At 40.1% G+C, this 22,215-nt stretch overlaps 2 protein-coding genes across 4 annotated transcripts; one reads left to right on the top strand and one right to left on the bottom strand.

Annotated features, from left to right (window-relative positions):
- Nucleotides 1–703: 703 nt before the first annotated feature.
- Nucleotides 704–10,743, top strand: ak3 (adenylate kinase 3). 2 transcript variants are annotated; one of them, XM_034095493.2, is made up of 6 exons: nucleotides 704–788; nucleotides 1,024–1,615; nucleotides 3,372–3,491; nucleotides 4,399–4,571; nucleotides 6,078–6,196; nucleotides 9,282–10,743. In XM_034095493.2, exons 2-6 carry the CDS (start codon nucleotides 1,468–1,470, stop codon nucleotides 9,382–9,384), a joined length of 663 nt encoding a protein of 220 aa, XP_033951384.1. In that variant the 5' UTR covers nucleotides 704–788; nucleotides 1,024–1,467; the 3' UTR covers nucleotides 9,385–10,743. The 2 variants fall into 2 exon arrangements, with proteins under 2 accessions (XP_033951384.1, XP_033951385.1); XM_034095494.2 differs by lacking the exon at nucleotides 704–788 and having other exon boundaries at nucleotides 981–1,615.
- A 143-nt stretch (nucleotides 10,744–10,886) lies between these two features.
- cdc37l1 (cell division cycle 37-like 1) lies at nucleotides 10,887–21,145 on the bottom strand. 2 transcript variants are annotated; one of them, XM_034095492.2, is made up of 7 exons: nucleotides 20,759–21,142; nucleotides 18,337–18,630; nucleotides 18,056–18,149; nucleotides 17,550–17,665; nucleotides 17,128–17,250; nucleotides 16,270–16,443; nucleotides 10,887–13,973 (listed from the first exon to the last, which is right to left on the bottom strand). In XM_034095492.2, exons 1-7 carry the CDS (start codon nucleotides 20,855–20,857, stop codon nucleotides 13,857–13,859), a joined length of 1,017 nt encoding a protein of 338 aa, XP_033951383.1. In that variant the 5' UTR covers nucleotides 20,858–21,142; the 3' UTR covers nucleotides 10,887–13,856. The 2 variants fall into 2 exon arrangements, with proteins under 2 accessions (XP_033951383.1, XP_071061083.1); XM_071204982.1 differs by lacking the exon at nucleotides 10,887–13,973 and adding an exon at nucleotides 14,924–15,543 and having other exon boundaries at nucleotides 20,759–21,145.
- Between the last annotated feature and the right edge of the window lie 1,070 nt (nucleotides 21,146–22,215).

A 22,215-nucleotide genomic window follows, 5' to 3' on the forward strand; every position in this document is an offset into this window, starting at 1 on the left:
GTATTACATTACTTATTTGTTGATGCAGAAAATCTAGTCCACACATTTATTTTTTTTAAACCTGGATTATTGTAATTATTTATTTTCAAATCTAATTATCTTAAAATTCTCCATGTTGATCCAGAATGGTGTAGCATGGGTCCAGTCTATGGTCCAAACCTGCTGATTGTCATCAAAAAAATCTGATTGCATCATGCTATGCAAAACGAAAATAATAAAGATAGTGGTGTTTAACTATGCTTTCAACTTTAGATTTGGGGAAGGATTGTGTTTTCATTTGAGGCTTCATTCAGAATTCTTGCTGCTCCACTGTCATCCTTTCAAAAAAGGATTTAATCAATGGAAGAACATAATCCATTCTAATAACCAACATCCCCTCTGCATTTGACCTTACATGTCTATCCATGGCTAGGGTTTCTCTAATGTGATTAAACAATATTTGATTCTGCAAAATGTTGTCTAAGTTTTAAACTCTGTTCTACTTTCTAAAAAGGCCTATACTCAAAACTATCCCCCTTTGCATGCTTTTGTGTGTGTGAGTGAGTGAGTGAGTGAGTGAGTGAGTGAGTGAGTGAGTGAGTGAGTGAGTGAGTGAGTGAGTGATCTCAGCATAGAAGGTGATTAATTGCCTCTGAAATAAGACTTGTGTGGGTGCATCGCCGAGTTTGACCACCAGACAGTGCCATAACCTTTCTTTGAAAACACCGTAGGAGTGGCTTGATAGCAATTTTTTCGCCTAGGCACAAAATGTGATCAACATGTAAACAAATGGATCACCAACAATATTGGTAAGGATTGTCTCTTTTATCTCTATTTAGTAGGGCTGTTGGCATCTAAGGAAGCAACAGTGAATTGCAACTTGATTGTAATACATACTAACACAATGTTTACATGTAGGCCTACCCCACATGGTTTCCTTAACTCTGATGATGTTATTCAGAACAGTCATTTCAGCGAGGTATTAGAATGTTACATCGTTAATGCCTGCAAACGGTTTTAAAAGTGCCTGCCTGCCATCTGTAGGTCTGTACGCTGGGGGGATCGAGGATCGGAAGGGATTACTCCCCGCAACCTGGCCAAAAAGCTTTATCCCCCTTTATTGATAATTAGATAACCGTGTAATACAGAAAAAAATCCTCTCCGGTGAACCGCAAGCTGTGACACGGACGAGGAAATGTGCCAACTATCCGAAGACAGAAGCTTATTTGGCTCGTTGTGCGTCGACTCGTCAGGGGAGAGGATCCTCGTCTGCCCCCGCCGCCACTGAACTGGGCTCCTCTTCTTCCTCATCTTCTTCCTCCTCCTGCATGTGTGTTTCTGAGGGGACATACAAGTCAAGGTCCAGTGAGAGACTGGGTGCAAAAGACGCGCCCACTCCCTGTTGCGCACGATTTTACGAAAGTAGGTTATACCTGCTGTGCATCCAGAGAGTGTTTTTCTTCTCAAAACTCAGTATATCGTGCAGAGATGGTTCTCCAAAGGATTTTTCGTGCTGTTATTATGGGACCTCCGGGGTCGGGGAAAGGAACCGTGTCTGCACGCATTACCAAAACTTTTGGGCTAAGCCACATTTCCAGTGGGGACATTTTGAGATCCAACATCAGCAACAAAAGCGGTAAGATAGCGATGACCTAACTCAAACATACACCAAGGCAGTATGTGTCCTTTATTTATGTAAGAATGGTTTCTAGACACATAAGGTTTCTTTTTTCTAGATTTTATAAACCACATTTGTTCGTATATTTACACTTTGATGTATGACTTGTCTGTCTTACTATGCTACATGAAGCACTTTGTGGATTTAAAAAAGTTCTCTATAAATAATAAAGTCATGAGACTGCATCTTTAGATTATTTGAGGTGTAATGATACTTGTTGTTACACAAAAAGACACACAATTATATCTGTTTTTATAACCGTTTTTTATTGAGAATTCACTCTTTGAAACCACCACCTACACAATGTATTTCATGCCCAAAACGTATATTTAAACACAAACTAGACCATGACATGAAGCAAGACATTCCCTCACTTTGGGTTGTTTCTGGTCTGCTGTGATAAAGGAGCCACTCCTACACCAGTAAGATGTCCTATCTTTTTGTGGGCTTGAATATATACTGTGGATTCAGATAAAGAGGGTGTAAAGATAAGGCTGCACCTTTGTCCCTTTAGACGAGCAGTACAGACAAAGAGCTTTGTTATACGGAATATGAACCTTCAGCAATGCAAGGGCAAACATTAACATACATGCATGTTGTTTCACGGTAAAGCAGGCATTTTAAAGCTCATCAGTTGAACTAAATCCCTTTGTTGTTAGCATCTTTGCAGCTTCACTGCAGCAGCTGGCATTTAAACAGTTCTTCTCATTAACTTTCCCAGCTCAAATCTCTCCCAATCAGTCCTTGGATCTTAACTAGTGACCTTCAACTTCCTAAACACTCACTTTTGTCAGACTGAACATGTGAAATGGCTGATTTTGGTGTGAGAATTGCAAACAATATGGTTTACAGAGACCAATGCATTTACCTCACAAAATCCTTCTTTTGGTTGTCACTTATACTTGACTATGTTCCTTGCTAAACTGCTTATCATGCACGTATAATTTGCTATGGTAAAACCATGTTTTGGGTTCAGCTTGCTTGCCCAAAACATATAGTGTGCCATTTTAAATTCATCCTTCAGTACCTAAATAATGTATATCTGTTTAATATTTTAGATATTGCTGTATGTATTTGAAAGTCTATTTTTGTTTACCATTTAGCTTTATGGCTACACACTATGGTTACACCAGAGCAGTCTGTGAGCACATTCAGCTAATTTCTTCAAGACTTGTCAGGAAGTTCCTTTTTTTCCAGCTGGACTCATATCAATTAAAGTGGAAGTGAAAGGGGAAAAAAGAAACTGTCATGCCCTGACCGCCTAAACCCAGATTCTCCTGTCAAATGTTCCATTAAGTAACTTTACCCAGACATGTTTTTGCTTGTTCAGCTTGATTGTATGTGCAGTTTGCAACACACACTATAACAACTATGAATGAACTGCACTGATACATCACATGGATATAAGATACTGTCGGTGTTTTGTGCATGAATTTCTTTGTAATTCAGGAAGACCTCATGTTTACACAAATGTTGGTACTTTTTTAACAACTTAAGAGACCATTATAATCAAGGGTTGAAGCAGCTAAGTCACAATATTGTTATTTTGCTGGAGTAATTTAATAGCAATAGATGCTTTAGACAAATAGGTACAGATAATTTTGTCATGGTTTGAGCAGCATTTGAAAAGTCAAGATAAAAAAATGCTGTTGTGAAAAAGACTGAGTTATGTAATGAACAGCATCCTCTCTCTGTTGTTCTGTTTGTATGTCAGAGCTGGGTCTGTTGATGAAGTGCTGTATTGATCAAGGTCAGCTGGTACCTGATGACGTCATGTCACGTCTCATCTTGCGTGACCTGAGAGCGATGGACCACAGCAGCTGGCTGCTCGATGGTACGAGCATTATTTCTGCTGGGAATCGATTTCTAGTAATATCATATTGTCAGCATTGTTTGTTATAGAATTGTGAGATAATGAAAGCGTTAAATTCCTATCATAGATTTCCTTTGACTTTTTTGTCCTTTACTGTTAAAATCAAATGTTGGTATAATGTATCGGTACCACTTTACAATAAGACTACCCTTATAAAGGGTCTATAATTAGGTTATTAATTAGGTTGTAAACACTTTATTAATCATTAAGAACCATTTATAAACCAGTTCTAACATAGTTTTCATACATCAACACAGGCTCACTATTTGGCAAGATGACTAAGCCTTATATTGGCTACTTAGTGAGAATTAACTCTGAGCAACAGATACAACGATGCTGGCTGATGAAGAAGATGAAGTAGGCTAGGTAGCCAATATAAGGCTTAGTCATCTTGCCAAATAGTGAGCCCACATTTAACTGTACTGCTAAGCCTTATATTGGCTACCTAGCTTACTTTGTCTTCTTCATCAGCCAGCATCCTTGGTATCTGTTGTTCACTGAGTTGATCCTCCCCCCATCCATCTTGATGTTTCTTGGCATCTCTTTATGACCATTTATTTACGAGTTACTAACATTTATAACTGCCAAAAGGGAGCCTTGTAAAGTATAAAACACATACCCATTTATTAATGAGTTACTACCATTTATAACAAGGGCTCACTATTTGGCAAGCAACCGATCACAGTTGTCCTGTTTATCTCATGTCTTATAAAAGCTTATTAATGATTTATAAAGTGTTCACAACCTAATTAATACATGAAATACAAACTATTTGTAAACCCTTTATAAGGGTAGTCTTATTGTAAAGTGGTACCAATTGATCTTACCCTTACTTCACTCAACTTTTGTCTGTCTGCTTCTTGACCAGGTTTCCCTCGTACAGTACCCCAGGCCGAAGCTCTGGATGACGCACACAGTGTGGATACAGTCATCAACCTCAATGTACCTTTCCAGACCATCAAACAGAGGCTCACTTCACGCTGGACTCACCTTCCCACCGGCAGAGTCTACAACGTGGATTTCAACCCGCCTAAAGTCCCTGTAAATACATCTTCTCTCACCTCTCACATATCCCGTTTTCAGATCTTGTCAGTATGTTTCCATATATGCACGGATCAAATTAACAAAGTTGGGTTTGGGCACCTGTTTATGTGTTCTCTCTGTGGCTCTGATTTTTAGCACGTTCCTGCTAAATGTCCTGCAGTCTGGAGGAGAAAGACAGCTACAGTTAATCATTGGCTTTGGTTTTTCTTCAAATCCCTGTTTTGAGAGAAAACACTATATCAGAAACATACAAGGTGACACTTAACCTATAAAGTCAATGCCAATTTGTTTGTCTTTCTTTAGTTCTTTAAGCCCCTGCCTTTAACAGCTTAAACTATTTGAGGCATAATTTAGGTGTTGCAAACGTGAATCATTAATTTCATGCAGATTTTTTGGGTCAGTACATTCCCTTCTGTTCCCTCACAACCCAGAAGTGCTCTTTAGAGACTGCAAGCTCTCTGGGTAAACTAAAGGCACTGTCATATTCCTGGAACTGTCTTTGCAAAACAACATACTGAAACACTCAAGGGGGTATGTCTCAGACCAAAACTTTGACCGTTTCTTTTGTGCGTTTCTTTTGCACTGCCTTGAGATAATGTCAAAACAATTCAACACATAGACCTAGACTTTTCATTCTTTCTTAAAAAGGCAGTTTGTTTTTGTTCTGCTGGTTAGCTATTGGAGTCGCAAAATCCGTAAGTTAACATAAATGCTAACTCATTTCCAGCTTTAAGGACTCATTCATGCAACAAGTTATACCTCAAAACCTAATGACATTACAATCAGTCTCAACTGTACTTTGTGTTTAGTGAGGAAATGTGAGCGTGCTAATCTAAGCTGGCAGATAAAAATGGCAAACGTTAACTACTGAAAATCAGTTTGCTAGCCTGTTAATGTCAGAAATTCTACTTTATTTCATGGTAAGTGGAAATGTTCATGCTAAGGGAGATTTAAACCCCTTTCACAACCTTTAACACGTCATAAATAATACAATTAATGACGATCCATGTATCTGCTCCAGTATCAGGGTCCTGGTATTGTGCATGCAAGCTAACTATCATGAGTCATTGGGACACTTGAATAAAGCAGAGCCATCGTTCATCTTATTAGCAGCACCTGTGCTTTTCCCGCTGAAACAGACCTGTGGTTCCGGACAAAATGTGTTTATAAAGGATAAAATACTGGCATACATCCCCCAACTGTTTCTGCTATTCTGGCTAATGTTTAAACTCTACATGCTAACAGTGGCAACACATAGCTTAGACACCAAATGCCTTTTATCGTTATTCAGCTTTTCCTATTTTCAGCCTGGTCTCTTTTCTTGGTCAGCTGGTTTAAAAGCCAACATCTGTGTTTCTTAAGAAGTGTTTACATTCTAGTCCCTTTGCTGTGTCTGTATCCTGCAGTAAATGGACACTACAATATTCTACCTGTCTCATCGGTTTCTCACCACATTTTCTCACCATTTAAGTCAGCAACAACCTGTGTTTGTGTTTTGTTCAGGGTTTGGATGATGAGACAGGAGAGCCTCTGGTCCAGAGGGACGATGACACACCTGATACGGTCACACTGAGACTGAAGGCCTATGAAAACCAGACAGAGCCCGTCTTAGAGTACTACAGGTAGTGCACATAAATCACTGCCACCCTGTTTCATATGTCTCAAATACATTCAGACTTTGCATATACTAACAACTTACCCTGCAGCCTTACACAAATAACCTAAAGAAGTAACACAGGCACATGTTTGACTGCATTACAGCGTTAACCTCACACCAAGTGTTAGCCCCATTAATATAAGATAAAGCTACACCCATAGACTCCATATATAAAGGGCTACACCCAAATGTTGATGAACTTTGACCGTGGGCCTCTTTCTGCATATTCCTCACTGCTGGAGACATGCCTAACAATCGCTTAAGAACCACATTCCAAGGGGACAGGCTTAGTGTCTAACAAAGTGCTTTTGTTATTGAAATTCACAAATATTTACCCAAAGAATTAGGAAAACTCATGCAAAAGTACAAACACTAGAGAAATGAGGCTGTGGATCCAGTTTGTATGCACATCATGATTTCAATTTCTGGACTAATTAGGCAGGAAAACATGTTTCTCTGTTCCCTCAAACCTCACATATGCGGCTTTCACACCAGCGCTTTTCAGTTTCTAGCTCCGAGCGGGAGCTTTTCTGATTCAGCTCCGGTTTCCCTTTTCAGCTCCCGCTCTGTGCACACCGCCCACTGGCGCCCCAGAGCTGCCCTTGCTGCGTCATGACGTCACCGTTTACATCGCTGATTTGCTCCCCAACGGAAGCTCACAACAACAACAACAGCGTCGGGTCGATGATCGTGTTGCTTTTAAAGGGGAAAGGAAACACCAATTACAGTTATAATATTCCGGTAGTTTATTCATTTTACAATGGATATTGATCGTAATATTTATTGTATATGATATTACTCGCCAAAAGAAAATTAATTATCCGCCAGCCGGGTGGGGAATTCCGGGACCAGGCCGCCGCCATTAGGGGAGTCCCAAATGGTGACGTCACTGGCTGTATTTTCGCTCCACCGAAAGTCAACACAACGTAGCAGATATGGCAGCGATGGAGGAATTTTGCAATGAGATCGACGTTTTGAACGATGAATTTGACTATTCGTCGGGAGATGACATTGATGTGGAAGCATCTACAGTTACCAGGCATCCCATGGCCTATGCTTATGAACCGATTCGGTCGAATAGAGTGGCATACGATCCGGAATAAAAAAATTAAAAAAACACAATGCTAACAGTGAGCCTCTGAATTAGCCCCGAGCGAAAATGCTAACCTATTACTGCACCGATAGCTCCCTTATTACTTAAACTAGCCGCACATCCAACACATCGTTTATGATCGCAAGGAGACACAGAATCTAACGGTGCCCACCTCAACACTGGAAGATACAAACTCGCGAAGTTATCCACAAAAACGTACATCAAAACAAGTGGCGCTAGGTACTAACATACGCCAGGCTAACGGCTTACCTTCCTCATTGTCTGGTCTAAACTGGTCTTCAATGGCATTACAACGATAAAAACGATGATGTAGTTAATCCATAGGTTAATATCCAATGGGGCTGCGTTAATTAATAAGGTCACACTGTGTCAGTAAAAACATGTGTGAGCTAGTAATCTGGTAGTGCTGCAATATTTACCTCTCTCTCGGCAGCTGAAGCAACTCGTTTGGTGGCTCGAACTTCACGTTTGTTGACACTGTCATTGTCTTGCGCGGCCGACGTGCTGGGACGGTCGGTGTTCCCGACTGCATACGTTGAGAAATCGAATATTGTGGGAACAGATCCTGGCTTCAAATCCAATGTTTTGTATTGAACCAGGCATCCAGACTGGACTTTGAGCAGCTTCTCATCCTTTAGTGGCAGCCTATGGAAATCTACTTCTTCCTTCTTTGTATAAAATCCATTTGTGCAGCCTGGGGCAATACAATAAACTCCTGACGACGACCGTTTTCTTGTAATGTAAACTACTGGTGCATTGCACGCCATGTTGTTTGTTATTGAGCTTTGGCCCAGGAAGCCGTACCCTATCCGTACCCTAAAAGTCCCGGAGCAATGGAAGCGCCCATGGTCATTAGGCACGTATTTCAAAAAGTAAATTCGCGTATCTCGATCGTTTACATTGGAAATAGACTAGATAAATACATTTCCTAATGGTAATATTGTCGCATGGAAAGCAGTTTGAAAAGTGTTTCCATTTCCCTGTAATCACACGAAGCCAGAATAAATTGAATAACGACTTCTCCAACCTTATACTTTGCTCCAGAGTGCCGTGGTTCATTGTTTATTAATGTGTTTCTGCAGCATTTACCGACCGCTGCAGTGCTGCTCTTCCACGGGACTTTATTCTCCCGTTAGCTCCCGGTTAGCTCACACTGCAGCGGCCGCTCTAAAGTATTCACTGTCCGACTCACACAAGCAGCTGATGCATATCCCCAGTTCCCTTAGCCTAAGTGAATGTGTGTCAGTCTGAATTGACACTGTTTGATATCACAACGCTGTTATGAAAGTGTCTCTGGTATCAAACGGGTGATGTTAGCATAGCAACCGAAGCTAAACCGACTACTCTAATCCGATAGCTGCAATAATACAAAACAACACGTCTGCCTCTCTCCACAATGATCGATAACAGTGAACGAATGGTCAAAGTAAGGCACAAATAAACAGAATCACACGAAGCCTGGTTAGTGTTGCCTGACTTTATAAAGTGTGTTTATAAGCACTACTGCTTGTAGGCAGGCATAACAGTCGACCCATGGGAGGTGGGTTTAGTTTCCTGCACGCCTCGACGTAAGAGAGACGTAAGCGACGTCACCTCTTAGCTCCAAAGCTCTTGCCTCTGGACCGACAATTTTTTGGAGCTGGAAATGAAGCGGATTCCGGAGCTAAGAGCCGCCGCAGCTCCAGTGTGAACTGGAAAACCCGGCGCTTTTCAGGCTCTAGCTCCGAGCCGGAGCTGAAAAGGCGCTGGTGTGAAAGGGGCAATAGTTCTTAGCTTGTGTCCCACTTATTTTTACCACAGTATTCCAGAGTCTGTTCATCCTTTCCTCAAGGAAGAACAGAAAAGATGGCTCGGGATACAAGAGGATAGATTTACTTAAAAGGGGGAAAATATAACATTAAGGCTGTATTTTCTGTGTTTTTTCCAACCCCCCCAGGAGTAACGGTGTGCTAGAGACCTTCACTGGGACAGAAACCAACATGATCTGGCCGCACGTCGAGGCTTTCCTCCACAAAAAACTCAAACAGAAAGTCGCATAGAAGAAAGCCTGATCAGGAAAGCACAAGAAGGGGTCAAGTTTACCAGCAGAAACCACTCCGTACTCACATCGTCCAATCAGGTGCCTCTTTCTGTAAAACAAGAGCTATCTGTGCAGTAATATATTCTGAATGTTCAAAGTGAAGAGCTCATAGAGTATGTCAGGAAGTGTTAGTAAGACAACAGATGTACTTGGAAAAGCCTCCACTTTTTCAACAATGCTGTTGACTTAAAAGAACTCCTAACATGTGTACATGAAGTACTTCAAAAATTGTATTGTCTCTTTATATAGAAATGTGCCTTTATAGGAGACTTTAATGAAACAGATATTAGAAAATCATTGTTCCTAAATAAGAAGTTTTAGTGTTTCTAAATACAATCATTAATACTTTTCTTAGTTGATGAAAAGAATGGGCACACACAAGATATTTTTAGAGACATTTCATTTTTTTGAATCCTTTGAAAGCAATATTGTATGGGCATTTTGCCCTGGCATAACTGCCTTATGTTTTATGCAGTGGGAAAATACTAAAGGGAACTGTGCTATGTTTAACAAATTACTGTCAATTCACTTTAGCATTTAAGTGCCTCTTTCCGCTTGTAATAATGTATAAACTAGGGCTGCTCAATTAATCGTATTTTAATTGTGATTACGATTATGGCTTGAAACGATTACGAAAACAACGTAATCGAAATAAAACTATTTTTTTAATTTATTATTATTACTTTTTTTTCAAATAACTTTTTTTTTTGTATTGGTTTTTCAGTTGAATTATACTTAAAGTTCAGGGTAATCAACTGTTAAAAACATACTGTTCACATTTAATTTTCTCCAATAAATTGATGTTTTCAAAGTAAATGGATAATCGTTTTTAATAATCGTGACATCAATTATTGACCCAAATAATCGAGATTATGATTTTTGCCATAATCGAGCAGCCCTAGTATAAACCAAACTTATTATTTGGAATATTTAATTATTTTAATTAAAAACAATCATGTGGCAGCTTCTTTTGACCACCTTTAGTCTTAAATACACCCCATTGATTCCATGTTAACCAGACATTCCTCATGACAACCAATTCTATAAATGTATACTGATATTTGCCATTAAATGTGTCTTGACAACTTAATTGAAATAACATCAGTTCTGTGTTAAGAATGTCATGTTAAAAGCCACAGAAATGCTCATGTGCCCTGCAAATGTACTGTAGCCTCATTCATGCAGTGAATGTGTCCTGAATTGTACTGTGTATTTCTTTAACACTTGAATACAATGCTAAAAAGCACATCCTCTTCGTAGACAACTGTGTTATGAGTTGCACTAAGAATCACAATAAACCAGACGCTGGTTTACTGAATGTAGTGTGTTATTGTAAACCAGTACTGAATAACCTCTGCAGTCATTGATATAATTAGAATGATCTGACAGTTAAAGTAGCCTTCTACACCTTCAGCTGTTTTTCAACACTGTCTGACTCATGTATGAAATTTGACACACAAGAGGTTTTTTAATTTTATTGGTGCCTACATTACCCAGAATGCAACTGAAGACATACTTTCACATGGCTCTGGGTGCCTTATGCTAGTATCGGCTCCAAGCACAGATGAAGTGCTAGCTACAGAAGTCCACAATTTATCAAATGTTCACTACTTGATTCTCTCAACCAACATCTAATAAATGTATCAGATTTAACAAAAAACTGTAGCAGTCAACAACAAAATACAAACATTTAGCACTTAGTTTTATATTTGAGTTAACAGCAGCAAGAGAAACCAATTCTTACAGTAGCCTTGAGAAGTGTATAACTAGATGTCCTACAGATTATAGCTTAGTGACAGACATTCTTATACTGTCAGTCTCACACATTCTGTGATAATCTTTAAATCATTTAGGATGTTGAAACACCGTAGATAGTGGCCGCAGGTTCAGAACAACAGCTTAAGCCATACAATTATATTGCATAGTTGATAAGTCACTGTGACTAAAAAAAGGAAGGAAACAAAACACATTTAGGATCACAACAACACATGGTTTTAGTTCCACTGCTTACAATACCTCTGTTTATGTTTACAGTATTTGATACTTCTTATATGTGCAGATCTGTGAAACAATGAAGAATGAAATGACAGGGGCACTGCAGAAGCAACATTGCATCACACAGAAGCTTTAAGTCATAATCACGTGAATTGTACTTTAATGTATCCTACGGTACCTTTAACTCAACAGTCTGCAGCTAAAATGTCACTGATTGTGTCGGTCAGCATATTTTCACACTAGTTTTGACTGTCTTAAATAATGATTATGAAGGGGGACAGTTTGATACCTGCCTGATACATCTGGCAAAAGCTCTCTTCAAGTCTTCCAAAAGGTCAAACAAATCAAGCCCACCTGAAACCTGCTTGTAAGATGAAAATGAAAAAAATATATATAGGATGACTGGGAACACAACAAAAAAACCAACAAAAACAAACGGTATGAGGAAGAATATTATTCACACTCCACCTCGAACTCTTTTTTTTAACGGCAGACAGATATAAAGTGCAGGACACATTCAGACGCAGACTTCCTTTCTGCTTACAGCACAAGGCTCTTAAAAAGCCCCCCCCAACCACACACACACACAAGTGCTTTCAGCTCTTTAGTTGTACTTCTAAGAAAACTAACACACCTCTGAGTCCAGTCTGCAGAGCATTGGTATAAAAGGAGACTGACAGATGTTCCAGATGTTGAGGGAAGCTGGTAGAGAAAATGTAAGCTAAACCATTGCCTGTGTCAAATTTGAGGCTATGATTTTAAAATCGTCAAATACATATATATGTATATTAGTATAAACTAAACAAAAGTAGTGATAGTAGAATATATTCTTAGCTTTTAACACTAGAGACCAAGATCGCCTCAAACTAACTCTCGCCTCTGCATCAAAAGCGGTGTGCTTTGTCGAGTAATAAATGCTGAGTTGGAAAATGCTCCTCATGCACTATTGTCTATAGCTCATTATTCATCGCTGCATTATGTTAAGCTGCTTAAATAAATAAGCAACTGACTATTGTTGTAAAGAGTGGATTATGATGTCACAGAAGAGGACAATAAGAGAAGTCAGCCACGTAAACAATTATTATCAACATCTGTTGCTGTATGTGGACTTGAGATTCAATGGACTTTGTAGCCATTACGTGTATTGAGTAAATTGCATGTGAATGGAAGATGTAGTCCTGGTGGAGGTCTGATTACCAAGACACATTAAGCCTCACGAGAAAACAAAATAACTACTTGTTTTTTCAGAAGAACTTAAACATTAAAACCACCTCCAGTGTAATCTTTAGAGAAGTTGTAATTCCTGACCGTCACATGCCAGCCACTCAGCAAAGCGGTCAAAGATTACCATCATTGAACTCTTGATTCACTTAAGTCCAAAAAGGCAGCTGTCGACAAAATAATGATTGACAAAAGCAAAGTAAATGTTGCACCAACAATCTTAATTCCTCCCAACTCTGCAGCTAACTGCCTCTCCTTCAAAACAGATTGCATTATTTATCCTCTCCTGTTAATGAGCCAGAGACCTTTGTGCTGCTTAATACATGCAAGTCAGTTGTGAGTCCAAACACTGCAAGATGAATCTGACCTGTTGAACAAACCATTTACTCTTATACCGCAAGTTCCTTATAGCCAAACAAGTTGCTGGAGAAAACACAAACCCAGGTTAGCCCAACTGGAGCGCTTGTGCACTCTGTATTTGTTACCGATTCAAACATCACGCCATTCAAACACAAGCATGTTTCACCGAATATAAAAAGTTACGCCGACTGACATTAGATTGAGAAAACATGTACATTTACCCGGAAGGATATTTGTTTTCCATTCCAGGCGAAACACCACAGGTGAACTTTCTCATGATCCAGACTGTTTGACAACTGACTTGTGTGTTTTACAGTAGCTACAGTATGGTGCTACATGATCAGTTGTTTCTATTAAATGAAAATCTTCAGAAAAAGCCAGCATCTGTCAGTCATGCTGTCCACGATTCATTTAAGCAGCGTTTACAATATTCCTTTCAAGTCCACTAACCTGAGTCCTACTTCAGGCATTGGATTTGGTTCCTAACTGCCCAAATAAGTGGTTTAGTATTCTTTGTATTGCCTGGTTTAAATGATCAATTGTTGTTGTTTTTTCCTACCATGTAAGGTTTCCCCTTTTTCTCCAGGAGAAATTAAAAATGCAACCAGCTTAAAGGATATCAGAAATCCATCTGCACCAACAGGATTATGTTGCAACGCGTGCTTTTAGCCGTCATGAGACACTGCAGGAACTCCACAGTATGGACAACACAGAGGAATGTTTCTTATGGGCAAACCATTGTTTCCTGCGGTGTGAAAGACCGATCAAGTCTCCTTTTATTCCTGCTCTGCTGGGTATAGAGGACTTCAAAACTCCTAAATGGGGAGGCGGTGGAGATGGAGGAGAAGCAGGAGCCTAGGAGGTCTCCATCATGCGCATATCGTCCGTTTCTGCAGCGTCGTCCTTTGTCCACCTCCCTGTGCTTGTCCACAGTCCGTCCTCTATGTAACGCTTCTTGGGATACTCAGACACCTAGAGGAGGGGGGGAGAGTCCATTTCATATCAAAAAACATTCACAGGTTACTTTATCAATACAGGGAGCTCAGGAGAAGGCAGGTTATACATAAGTAAAGCTCCACAGTGTAGCTTTATCCTTCACTGCGTCTTTACAGGATTGTCATGCACAAAATCAGTCTGAATGTGGCTGGAGAAAGACGGATGGAGAGACCCCTGTTGCCTAGTTAGAGGATTATAATGGTTATGTAACCGCACTCTGCCTCTTTAACATTTCATGCCCTAATCTGAGTTTAAGCTTAGATGATCATGAATTCACAAATGTTCAGTAGAGATTTCAACCATGAACTAAAACGCACAAACATGAGCTTCACTTTCAACAGGCTCGATCACATTCCTGGGTAGCCATCGTCCCTGTGTGGGAGAAGGGGGGGAGGAAGTGTTTTCATTTTTTCCCAGAGAAGAAGTTTTGGCAGCCTATCAAGCTGTGAGGCCCACGGAGGGGAGGAGGCCTCTTTCTCTCTCGCCAACTAAAGGCTTACAAACTATAAAGATACAGGTTAAGTAGCCAGCATGTGGAATATGCTATTTGGGAATTATTTATTCTGAATACCTCAGATCTCTGTCCAGAGGGATTATGTGCTCACATTGGAGCTAATGCACCACTGACGTAGGACAATAATAACGTCTGAGTGGGGATTTACTGTGATAGCTACGCTGCTGATACGATGATTAGATGGAACACTGATGGTGAGGCTACTATCTATTAAACATGAATTCATTTTTATAACCAAGTAATACATAATATAATTAGGGCTGTCAGTCGATTAAAATATTTAATCGCGATTAATCACATGATTGTCCATAGTTAATCGCGATTAATCGCACATTTTTGATCTGTTCTAAATGTACCTTAGAGGAATATTTTTCAAGTTTTTAATACTCTTATCAACATATGAGTGGACAAATATGCTTTATGCAAATGTTTATTATCATTTGAACAATGACAAATATTCTCATGAATATTAAACAACAACCTCTGAACATTACAAATATTCGCCTCAATTCAACCTGGAACCTCTCATACAATAATACAATACAGTGTGTGTGTGTGTGTGTGTGTGTGTGTGTGTGTGTGTGTGTGTGTGTGTGTGTGTGTGTGTGTGTGTGTGTGTGTTCGGTGGAGCTATGTGCATGCTCGAACGGGAGCTGCCTAGACGCTGCAATCATGTTACGCGCACTCTCCGTGCTGAGTGTGCTGACTTCTCCTCCAATGTCCCACTGTCTGGCTTCCTGCATAAAGTCAAGTGCTCGGCGCAGTTGTCGGCGAAATGTCGCTCCTCTGTTTTCATTTAAACAGCTCCTTATATCCGTTAGCGCATACTAACAGATGCTAACAACAACAATACATGTAAGGTCTCTCTCTCTCTCGCTCGGGCCACACATACACACACCCTCCCGGTCCTCCCGATGGCCAGTCGGTGCCTGCCGGTGAGCGTGGAAGTGTGGTCTGCCACAAGCGGGCGGCAGGAGCGGGGCTGTCAGCATCAGCTTGTAGATGGTATTTTAAACTCGATGCGCTCTGAAACTACGGGCCAGCCGAGGAAAAAAATACACATGCGTTAATCGCGTTAAAATAATTAGTGGCGTTAAAAAAAAAATTGCGTTAACGCGTTATTAACGTGTTAACTTGACAGCCCTAAATATAATATAATCATTTCTTTCTTTATCACAGATGTTAATCACCCAAGGCTCTCTCCATCGCCATTTGTATACTGCGTCTGTTTATTTCAACAGCCTTGCAAAGCAAACCCCTGAAAAAACCGGCCCATACGTTAGAATGGAACTTTTGACTTGATTTTCTTTCTTGTAACAAGTTACAATAATTGCTTAAGGGTGACACACTGATGCAACACATAAGAGAAATATATTGACTATTCCCTTTCGCACTACTGCTCCATTATCAAAGTTTCTGTGTGGCAGATGTTAGGATTTTAAAGAGACACATAATGAACTCCATCTTTGGGCAGCTGCTGGAGTGCTTACTTGTGTTTTACTCCAGGTTTTCTGACTTCCCATGCATTTTCCCTGGTGCACTTTTACAATTTACTGTATGTGAAAATTGTTATTTGCATATTTTGTGGGAATTATACCGCTGAAAAATAGAATACGAGAGCTGATGCTCTAAAATCCAGCATCCAACTAAAGCCTTATGAGTTCTCCATTTATCAGAGCACTAACATTCAGTAACTCAGTGGCGCCATCTGCCAGCTGAGTAGAGGAACTGCAGCCTGTGAAGAGGAAAATAACTTACTATAGGAAACGAGTCCAGGGCTTCTTTGGGTTTAACTCTGCAGTTTGTGTCACTTTGTTGTGGTTCTACATTATGGAGTGCGTCACATCTGGACCCGAGTGCGGATTCTCTCACTCTCTGTTTGAAGGCCTCAAGCTCTGAATGGAAGACTTCTAAGTAGACGTCTTGTCCTTCCTACGGAACAACCAAGCGACAATATTAGAAAACATGCATAGCTTTAATCAAACTTTCACACACAGTATTCAAACTTTTTAACCACAAGTAGTGTCACGGAGTGTTTCGCACCCATCTCATTTTAAATCACCATGCCCTTGCTTTTTAACTGTAATATATAATTCCTGCACCCCTATGGAGACATGGCTGGAGCAAAGGAGAACTTAAACATGTATTGTGCATTATAACGAAATAAAAAATTGGGAAAAAGGCAAACGAAATGTCCTGAAAGTTTACCCATATTGGAGTCCAAATGGGGGCTTTGCATATTAAACCATTTACATTTATACAAACTCCTCTTCTCCTCTCTGCGCTTTGTAAACAGTCGGCAGTTCAGTTGAAGTTTACTAAGTTTTTGTCACGCGTTGTTCTCAGCTGGGTCAATCATTGGTTGGCTCGACGAGCACAAAATGTAATGTTTTTCACAGGATGTGGCGAGTGCAAATGCAGTTTTAAAATATATATTTTTTAAAGCTACATGTAAAATAACTTCAAGCAAAGTAAATAATAATCTTTTTAATTTTCTTACAGTTTCTAGCTATGATGAAGGGGGCCATTTTGGCAGTAGCCTACATGCCTTTTTAACCCAGGAGAGGACAGTTTTGGGGATGGAGGAGATTCATCTCAGGTCATGTTTGGTCTTACTTTGGCTTTGTGGAAGAAGTGTCTGAAGCAGCCTCTTGGATCCTGCTGAGAGGTCGAGGCCATCTCCAGGATGAAGCGCATGACGACAGCTTGGTGTGCCACCTGCTCCATCAGGGCTTCTTTCTGCAGGACAAAACACCATTTTGATGTCATGTTCAAAAACATATGCATTAAGTCATTTCTGGATTTATTGTACTACTTTGACAAGTGAAACACTTTGATTACACTCATGAAAATGGCCAGATGCATTCTAATCTAAAATGACTCCACAACTGTGTTTTCAAGATGTCAGTGAACATGCTCAGGCAGTGGTTCTATGTTTAAAACGTGTTTGGAGTATTCCACTGGATCAGGCTTTGACTACACATATTACAGGTTATGTTTTTATAAATAACAACAACCGGGTGTTTTCAGTGCATTACCCCTTCTTGCTGTAGTCTCATGCACCACAGAATTAAGTAGTTTGCCGTCTCCTCACAGATGATCTGAGGCATCTCTGCAAGGAATCGTTGACTGTCATCCCATCTGTGTAACATACCTGACACAAAGATAAAAAGCATAACAGTTCATGTTGGCTGGAAACAAAAAAGGTTTACCGTTAAACACAAATCAGGTGCATGCAAATCTTTAAAAAGGCCATAGTACATATGGGATGATTACATCAAAACAAAAAGCTGACCCAATTTTTAAGTCCTCACCCAGTTGCCTGTGGCTGTCAAAGAACATGCAACCCATTCTGTCATGAGCAAACGTAACCCAAATTCTACATGTAAAATGTGCACTCAAATCTATCCACCTCATCTTGTACTTAGTTGAGTTTAGTCATAACAGACGTTGCCTTCAACACATTTTATTCAACTAAAAGTCCCAACAAGTATGAGGGCAAGACAATTCATGAAAGAAACTTTATATTTGAAGTCTCATTTACCAAAATGCCGGAGCTCTTGGTCAAACTTTTGAAGAAACGTCTTGCACTTTTCCTGATCCATATCTTCAGGGAGATGTTGAACATTGATAATACTCTGGAAGACAGAAAAGACAATGACTAACTGTTGATATTATAAAGAAAATGGTTAGACAGTAAGTATACAGTTGAATAAGAACATGTAACACAATATAATTGCTCTCTTTAAATACTTATGTCATCTCTATGCGTCATGAGAGCTCACTTAAATTGTGGAACAAACACACACAAAACGGATAGTTTACCTTATCAAAAACGTCCCAACTACTGGCAGCTCCGAGCACAGGACTGCGGCTGGGCTCCTGACCTCCCAGCATGCTCTCCTTGCGGCGCCACTGCTCCTCAGTGTGCGTGAGTTCGGTGGGGGAGGCCATTGTCCGAGCACGCTCCTGCTCCAGGGACTCCGAGCTGTGGACGCCCAGGGAGCAGAGCTGATCCTGGGCCTCAGCCAGTCTCCAGCTGGACACGATGGAGGCTTTCACACAGCGGCCCTGACACAGCGACGCCATGGCACAATCACAGCGGTGCGACAACGGTGACTGATGGGAGGAGAACAGATGAAACTGATATTAGGACTAAGAGAAAGGCAATACTGTCAGAGAGTTGAGTCAAATTGACAGTTAATCCTCATCACATACAAGGTGTGCTTTGTACCACTAAACCAAGTTTATTTAAATAGCATATCTAATACGACAGGCATGGACTTACAGTTGCAAGAAAAAGTATGTGAACCCTTTGGATTCTCCACCCATAGCGTTGTGTGTTCCTTCCAAACAACTCAACTTTGGTTTCATCTGTCCACAGAATATGTTGCCAGTAGTGCTGTGGAACATCCAGGTGCTCTTTTGCAAACTTCAAACGTGCAGCAATGTTTTTTCTGGACAGCAGTGGCTTCCTCCGTGGTGTCCTCCCATGAACTCCATTCTTGTTCAGTGTTTTACGTATCGTAGATTCGTCAACAGAGATGTTAGCATGTGCCAGAGATTTCTTTAAGTCTCTCGCTGACACTCTAGGATTCTTCTTCACCTCATTGAGCATTCTGCGCTGTGCTCTTGCAGTCATCTTTACAGGACGGCCACTCCTAGGGAGAGTAGCAACAGTGCTGAACTGTCTCCATTTATAGACAATGTGTCTTACCGTGGACTGATGAACATCAAGGCTTTCAGAGATACTTTTGTAACCCTTTCCAGCTTTATGCAAGTCAACAATTCTTAATGGTAGGTCTTCTGAGAGCTCTTTTGTGCGAGGCATGGTTCACATCTGGCAATGCTTCTTAAGAATAGCAAATTCAAAACTGGTGTGTATTTTTTATAGGGCAGGGCAGCTTTAACCAACACCTCCAATCTCTCCAATCAGCTCTTGAAGAAGTCTTTAGCCTAGGAGCTCACTTTTTCCACCCTGCACTGTGAATGTTTACATGGTGTGTTCAATAAAAACATGAAAACATATAATTGTTTGTGTGGTATTAGTTTAAGCAGACTGTGTTTGTCTATTGTTGTGACTTAGATGAAGATCAGAACACATTTTATGACCAATTTATGCAGAAATCCAGGTAATTCCAAAGGGTTCACATACTTTTTCTTGCAACTGTAATGTGCTTCAAAGTAAGGGCTGTATGATATGAGGATACTATGTGATGACATTGTTGAATATCCAAAAATGATATTGCTTGCAATAAATAAACACATAGAATTGTGACCTCAGTGCGTTCCTTTATTCTGCTACAACATAATGCATTCAATGCACACACAAAATACATTCAAATGTTTGACAAGAATAGAGGAAAGGCTGCAAATCTAAAGTAAATGAATACACACTTTTACTTGTATAGGTTCTGCTTATTTAATAATCCTGTGGTAAAACAACATCCTCATGATACTCTTCCTCCCCAAGTTTTCTAAATAGTCCAATTACACTTTTTCCATAGTTAGGCTCTTCGCTCACACTCAATCCCAAAAGAAATGCAATCCATTGGTTCAAGACCTTTCAACCACAACCATGCTGTGTTTGGTACAGGGTGGGGCGACAGGGCTAAAAATAACATACTTTCCATTTTGATCATGGCTCCCAAAACATCTAAATCCTATTATAGTCAACAACAGACAGCAGAACACACAGCTGTCAATGTCTGATAATGTCGAGGACCTGTGGGATTAAATTAAGAAGGAGAGCTGCTGCTTCATGTGATGATGTGGCCTCTTAATCTCCCCATCTCACATACATGATCTCTCGCTGGAGCTGATAGTATGTTTGTATGTCCTGACAGGATCGGGACAGCCTGAGATCTGCTTTCTATTTCGATGTGTAAGAATGTATAGCTAGCTTAATATATAGCTAGAGCAACTGGGTGGACATGAGGTCAGCATTCACTCTGGCATGCAGCCTGGACCCTGGTGACAGTTATTGTCTGCACGCTATATGCTAGCTAGCTGCTAATACAATGACAGATAAGGTAGACACTGAGGCACTGAATACACGTAGAAAAACATACTCAAGCACATGTGTTGTTGTTGTCAAGCAATACAAGTTGGCATGAACCAACTTTACTGATCCCTAAACAGGTTTAGCTAGTTAGCATGCTTTTAATACCGTTAGGTTACCTCAACAATGCCAAATAAGGTAGTTATTTCGTCAACAACGACCCGACCTCTAGCGTGAGGTTATTACCTGGTGAGGATGAACACCGCTGAAGCCGTTGGCTGCTGGAGCTGGGTCACTGCTCGACTCTTCATCATGAAGTAAAGCGCTGTTACCAAGCCACTCCATTGCTGCTACGCAACTAGCAGGCTAGCTTTGCTCCGCTAGCTGATGCTAGCTGTTTTGAAGAAGCTCCAACAGTGTGGCTCTCTGCTGTCAGCTGTTTGCCAGAGTTGTATTTGATCTAAATGTCCCTCTGGTGAGTCAGCTGAGTTGACAGCGTAATATGAAGCACCGCGGCAGGCAGTTTGGTTCCGCCGTGTGTAGGAACCGTTACAGTGTTAGCTATAAAAACAACAAGCACTAGCTGCCCCAACTCACCCCGGCGGCTGCGGTTTTTTTTTAGAAGTGACGCGCAGACTCAGAACACGTGGTAAACAACTTTAACCACGTGACTCTGTCTGATCTCATAACTTTAGCTTTTTTTTTTTACTTGCAAAGCCATGCAACATGACTAATTTGAGACGAAAATATAAACTATAGTATCCTATTAAATGCTGATGCATTCATATGTATATATCTATTCAAATGTGTTGCTAATAAAGGTGGAGCTAATCTCAAATACTTTATAAACTTCTTGGTAGCCTTATGAAGACACCATAATTGATAAGTTTAATATATTTAAGTAATAATAATTTGGATCTGCAAAGTTGATTAGGCTACAGCTGTCAAATAAATGTAGTACAAATTACAATAATTACAAGTACAATATTTGCCTGAAAAGTAATGGAGAAGAAAGATAAAGTAACAAGGAATGAAAATACTCAAGTGAAGTACAAGAACTTCAAAATTGTACTCGAGTACAGTAGCCTACTTGGGAAATGTACGTTGCCACATTCCACTTTGTTTGTCATTGAGTGGCTTTAGTCAGGAGGGGGCGATATTGCTCTATTTACAGATGATCGACATGTATTTCACAAAATCTGAAATAGGCCTACACAAAAAAGACACCAAGAATTCACAATAGCTCCATCCTCATAGGTTTGTTTTTAGTTTGTATTTCTATAGAAAATGAGTCACTTAACATTGCAACTATTTCAAAGCAACTTGTATAACAAATAGGAAATAAGTCATGTGAAACATTTGTTCTGTACAATTCAAGTTAGCATTTCTGAGAATCAGATCTCCTTCTAAGGATGTTTTCAATATTTTCCTGATTTAGTCCTGTATTGAGACCTCCTTATAGGAAATAGTAACAAACTAGTAGAACTTATTAAAGAAGCAGAACAAACAGGGTTCAAGTATTGAAATAACAAAATAACATGTATTTAAAGTAGACAAAGACATTCAATGTTAAAAATAAGTTAATAATATTAATAATAGTGCCCCCCACACCTCTCTCTCGAAGGAGCCAGGCTTCCTGTTCTTATTTCCCAGAGTTCCCGGCTGCTGGCAGGAGAATGCTGGGAATATCCGGAAAGGAAGGG

The sequence above is a fragment of the Pseudochaenichthys georgianus genome, chromosome 12 (assembly GCF_902827115.2).
Source record: "Pseudochaenichthys georgianus chromosome 12, fPseGeo1.2, whole genome shotgun sequence".
Taxonomy (NCBI): Eukaryota; Metazoa; Chordata; class Actinopteri; order Perciformes; family Channichthyidae; genus Pseudochaenichthys; species Pseudochaenichthys georgianus.